Below are 5687 nucleotides of genomic sequence, written 5' to 3'. Positions count from 1 at the left end.
ATTCCAGCTGTGGAACGGGGGTTGGATTCCACCCGCAATGAGGCGCAGATCTCGGGGCTTGGACACTGCGGTGGGGTTGGGCAAGGGTCACAGGTCCCGTCCTCCCTCCCCAGCCACCCTGAGGGGGTCCCCGAGGAGCCCCTGACCCCCGAGGCCGTGTCCGTGGAGCTGCGGCCACTCATGCTGTGGATGGCCAACACCACGGAACTGCTGAGCTTCGTGCAGGAGAAGGTGCTGGAGATGGAGAAGGAGGCTGACCAGGAGGGTGAGCCCGGACCCAGACCCCGGCCCTTCCACGCCCACTGCCATCCCCGGGCCCCGCGGGCCTGGGCTCCCCTCTGCCGGCCTCCGGTTCCCCCGCTCACCCCCACGCCTGTCCCCAGACCCACAGCTCTGCAATGACCTGGAGTTATGTGACGAGGCCATGGCCCTCCTGGACGAAGTCATCATGTGTACCTTCCAGCAGTCTGTCTACTACCTCACCAAGGTTGGCCTTGACCTCTGCTTCCCTTGGGCATCGCCTAACCTCCCGCTGACTGCATCCCGTCGCTCTGACGTCACTTCCGGTTGGCCTTCGCGAGATCTCCTGCTTCCCTGACGTCACTTCCGGTGTCATTATTCCGACATCGCTCCCTGCTCGCGCCTGCGTCACTTCCTGCCTTCTGGCTTCTCTTCCTGTCTCTGCCACCATCCCCTCGCGACAGTCTAGTCCCCCTCCCTGGTTACATCACTTTCTCCAGCTCCCTCCCTTTTCCCGAGTCAGTTCGTCAGTCACTGAGAAGTCGGTGGATGGATATATAGGTCTCTAGATATGGATAGATTACATAGTGGTAGGTACTGTCATTGAAACGAAAGGTCCTCTTTAACCGGCCCTCACTTCCTGTGTTTGCTGAGCTCACTTTCTGTCACTGAATTCACCGCCTTTTCTGAGTCACGGGCCTCTTTCTCCCCGGAGTGCCCGTCCTACAGGACCTGTTCGCTGCCCAGTTCCTCACCGCCACCCTTGACCTTCACATTGCTTCCTGGAATTCTCGGGTTTCTGGGCCTATGGCGGGCTTGCCTCCCCATCTGTGAAATGAAAGGGGATCTTTGGGGCAGATAGTCCATGTTCCTTGAGGAGCCTTGATTGGTGAACCCCTCTCCTTCTGAAGGCTTCGCTTCCTGTGCATCCCTGCCAAGTGTGGTTTGACTTTTTTTCTGGCTCTGACTTTATTTCCTGTCCTTGGCCTGATCTCACTTTTCACGGGCTGACGGCCACCCCCCTCCCACTTCCTGACTCTCCATTCTTTTTCTTTCCTTCAGGAATTCTGGATAAAAAATACTTCTTTGACTAAAGGGGGCCTCTTTGCTCAGTATCCTTTGTCCTCCTTGAGTTGTCTCTGTTGAGGAACTGTAAGTCCCGAAAGTCACCAGGGGTGGTCTTAAAATGCCCAGGAAACTTCTGCAAAGCCTTCCTTAAGACCTGAGGTCCCCCAGGCCTGATGCCTGCTAGAACCCCAACTGGATGGTAGGAATTTACTCGTGGAGATCTTTAGGGTGTTGAAGGCAAAGTGGACTACAATTCCCAGAAACCTTTGGCGGAGCTCCCCAGTATCTTCCTATGCGGCTACCCTGACACTTCTAGGGAGCTGTAGTCTCATCTTGTTGGCATCTCTCTATCTCCTCAGACTCTGTATTCCACGCTGCCAGCTCTCCTGGACAGTAACCCCTTCACAGGTGGGGCAGAGCTTCCGGGCCCTGGCGCAGAGCTGGAGGCCATGCCTCCGGGTTTGAGACCGACGCTGGGCGTGTTCCAGGCGGCTCTGGAACTGACCAGCCAGTGCGAGCTGCACCCAGACCTGGTGTCTCAGACTTTCGGCTACTTGTTCTTCTTCTCCAACGCATCCCTTCTCAACTCACTGATGGAGCGAGGTGAGCGTCAGACTGGGTCGGGCAAGGAGGCAGAGACAGGAGGCCCTGAGACCCAGGTCAAGTCAGACCTGTCCCGGGCTGAGGCCTAACTCTTAGGCACTCTGGAAAGCAAGCTCTGGGTCCTAAGCTGACAGGAAGGGCCCGGGAGGCAGAAGGGCAGGGTCCATGTACCCATTGGTGCTCCCACCCTTCCCCCACAGGTCAAGGCCGACCTTTCTATCAGTGGTCTCGAGCTGTCCAAATCCGGACCAACCTGGACCTTGTCTTGGACTGGCTGCAGGGGGCTGGCCTGGGAGACATTGCCATGGAGTTCTTCCGGAAGCTCTCCATGGCTGTGAACTTGCTCTGTGTGCCTCGCACCTCCCTGCTCAAGGTGATTCCTGACCCCGGGCCCCTGGCGCGCCAGCCTGCTCTGTATTCAGCTTACCCTTGGGTCTTCCCGCGGTCTCCATGTTACCCTCAGTCCCTGCTCAGACGCCATGGGGGATGCACTGGCAGCTCGAAGGAAGTGGCCAACAGGAGTCCAAACTGGGCTGCACCTGAATCCCAGTGGGACTGATTCACAGTTTCCAGGACCCGCACCCTCAGACATACTGACTCAGGAAGTCGTGTACGAGACCAAGGAATGGGGTAGTTAAAACATGCATTGGCCCTGACCGTTTTGGCTGAGTGGATAGAGCATCGGCCCGAGGACTGAGGGGTCCCAGGTTTGAATATATATATAATATCACACTCATTGAACATAAAACTACATGCCAGACACTGTTTAGCACTGCTGGTTGGATGCTAAGCCCCAAGAAGTAGGTTACTAATTGACAATTTTTTCTCCGACAAGGAAACTGAGAATTAGGTAGGCTAGGTCACTTGACTTCATTTATTTATTTTTATTTGTACAGAGCATTTAATGAGCACCAGGCCGTGTTCTAAGTACTTTAGAACCTTGCCATATTCAATCATTATAACAACCCTCGTAGTAGTTCCTAATCTCCCCCAATTTACAGATGAGGAGAGTGAGGCACAGTGACTTGCCAGAAGGTATTAATTCACCAAACTGGATTTTCTGAACCCAGGCAATCTGGGTCCAGTCTCTGGTTTTGACCACACTGATGATTCCGATGCCAGCTAGCTTAGGTGTCGGAATTTTCAGACAGACACAAAAAGTAGCCGCCGTGGAATAATGAATCCCCAGGTACAATCACCAGCTTCAACACTATGAAGGGAGAGCTGAGTTAGTTTCTTCTCCGTCCCCTGCCTACTCCTATCTTCATTTATTCTGCAGCAAATCACTTAAAAAATGTTTTAATTTTTACAGAGGAAGGGAGAGGGTGAGAGAGAGAAACATCGATGTGAGAGAGAAGCATTAATAGGTTGCCTCTGTACACATCCTGACTGGGGGACTGAACCTGGGACCTGGGCTTATGCCCTGACCATGATCTCCTGGTTCATGGGTCGATGCTCAACTACTGAGCAACACCAGCTGAGCAGCAAATCCCATTTAAAAAAAAAAAAGCTGAGAGCACACCCTTCCCTACCATCCCTTCAGTGACCCCCGGCTTCACAGTGCCCTCAAGACACTGCACAGACACCCGTTCATCCCACTACACCCAACCCCTCTATGGAGGGCTTTCTATTCAGGATTTCTCAGCTGCTCCATAATGACCACAGACTTCTCACCTCATCTTCCCGCCAGGCTTCATGGAACAGTCTACGAACCGACCACCCGACGCTGACCCCTGCTCAGCTCCACCATCTGCTCAGCCACTACCAGCTGGGCCCTGGCCGCGGGCCCCCGCCTGCTTGGGAGCCTCTCCCTGCAGACCGGGATGCTGTGGACACAGGCGAGGAGAAATGGGGACAGGCATGGATGGGGGCGATCAGCTTGCTTCTGTCCTTGGGACCTCGGAATCCATAGCCCCAGCCCCTTCCTCCTCCTCACTCAGGATTTGGACCCCCAGCCCTCTCCTCCCCCAGCATCTAAGTTCTGGACCTCAACCCCCTTCTCCCCAGGATACGGGACTTCAAGCCCCCAGCTCCGTCTTTTTTTCTTAGGGGTTCAGACCCCCAGCTTCTTTCCCTTACAACAGTGGTTCTCCACCTTCCTAATGCCGCGGCCCTTTAATACAGTTCCCCATGTGGTGGTGACCCCAAACCATAAAATCATTTTCGTTGCTACTTCATAACTGTAATGTTGCTACTGTTATGAATCGTACTGTAAATATCTGACATGCAGGATGTATTTTCATTGTGACAAATTGAACATAATTAAAGCATAGTGATTAATCACAAAAACATTTTCCGATGGTCTTAGGCGACCCCTGTGAAAGGGTCGTTTGACCCCCAAAGGGGTCGCGACCCACAGGTTGAGAACCGCTGCCTTACAAACAACCCTCCCTGTCACCCAGCAGTCCGGGCTCCAGGCCCTCCACGAAGGAATCCGTAAAACTAAGTTCCAGCCCTTCCTTCCTCGTGGACCCAAGGACCGAACTACATCGCCCGTTTCCCAGGCAACAGTGGCCTTTTATAGTGTCAACTACAACTCCCATGATGCTTGGGAACTCCAGGAGTCGCGCTGGAGTGGACCCCGCTCTAGTTGCTGGAGGGTTTTAAGTTTTTCCTTCGGATGGGACGCAGCCTAGTCTCTCCCTGAAACTGCTGCCTACCGCCCATTTTCAGAACTTAACTCTGCGTTTTCGGTCTCATAGGGGACATCTTCGAAAGCTTCTCCTCCCATCCGCCCCTCATCCTGCCCTTGGGCAGCTCGCGCCTGCGCCTCACCGGGCCGGTGACGGACGACGCCTTGCACCGTGAACTGCGCAGACTCCGCCGCCTCCTCTGGGACCTGGAGCAGCAGGAACTGCCGGCCAATCACCGCCACGGACCTCCTGTGGCCACGCCCCCTTGAAAACCAATAGCAAACGAGCGCGCGAGCCTTGAAAAGTCTTGGGCTGCGACTCACTGGAGCCCTCCTGAGCGCAGAACTTCCTGGGAGTTGTAGTTCCTTTCCCGCTTGGAATGCTGGGAGTTTGAGTTATTGGGTCGTAGCGGCTGGGACGGTGGGTCGATGGGTGTGGGATTGGAGTGCGAGGGGCAATAAAGGCATCTGTGGTATTGACAGCGTCTCACTGGTTAAGACCCCGGAACCGTTAGTGATAAAGGGGTCCGGAATATGGCACCAGGGCCCTTGCCTGGGGCGCTGGGCTTCTGGCGACTCCGAGGAGGTATTTATAACCACGGCCTCGGCTTGCCCTCTTGCACGTAATCCAACCCGGGAGCACGGGGGCCTCCCACGCACGAATCTCGGGGCAGAGCTCGGAAGCGTGCTCTGCCAAATATCAGCGGGAACCAGCCCTGCTCGAGGGTTTTTTTTTTTTGTTTTGCTTTTTTCATGCTCTCGCTTTGATCCCCAAAGTCCGTATTCGAGTGCCCTCCTCCCTCAGACCCCGGAGTCGGTTCCCAGCCCATTCTGGACCTGCCGAGTCCCAACACCTCTAGTCCCCATCCCCAGCATCCGCAAGCCGGGGCTCCCTGCCCACGCCTCTCCCCCGGGAGCCCCGGCCCCGCCCACTTTCCTGCCAACCCAGGAATGCGGGTCCCTTTCCCGCTCCTTCGGCCCGGGAGTCCGGGAGTCCAGTTGCACTTTTCACCCCCGTGAACCCGACTCCTGCTGCTGCGTCAGGGAAACTCTGAGTGACAGGTGGCACCTGCCCGCGGGGTCGGGACGCGACCACCTGCCTCCGCTGCTCACCCCCCGCCACGCCCCGCACCTCCTGTCTGTC

General features: G+C 55.8%; 1 protein-coding gene across 1 annotated transcript in view; it reads left to right on the top strand.

Annotated features, from left to right (window-relative positions):
- The window catches only part of RASIP1 (Ras interacting protein 1), a 14444-nt gene extending 9421 nt beyond the window's left edge, over window positions 1–5023 (top strand). The window contains exons 9-14 of the mRNA XM_006769987.2: window positions 114–265; window positions 384–487; window positions 1668–1911; window positions 2112–2284; window positions 3602–3749; window positions 4614–5023. Of these exons, the coding sequence (XP_006770050.1) occupies window positions 114–265; window positions 384–487; window positions 1668–1911; window positions 2112–2284; window positions 3602–3749; window positions 4614–4813 (1021 nt within the window). The 3' untranslated portion in view covers window positions 4814–5023. The remainder of the gene's footprint in view (window positions 1–113; window positions 266–383; window positions 488–1667; window positions 1912–2111; window positions 2285–3601; window positions 3750–4613) is intronic.
- Window positions 5024–5687: the final 664 nt, after the last annotated feature.

This window comes from Myotis davidii, unplaced genomic scaffold (genome assembly GCF_000327345.1).
Source record: "Myotis davidii unplaced genomic scaffold, ASM32734v1 scaffold464, whole genome shotgun sequence".
In the NCBI taxonomy this organism is placed as follows: Eukaryota; Metazoa; Chordata; class Mammalia; order Chiroptera; family Vespertilionidae; genus Myotis; species Myotis davidii.
The sequence above is the reverse complement of the archived record's forward strand: the minus strand, read 5'-3'. Positions and strand labels throughout refer to the sequence as shown.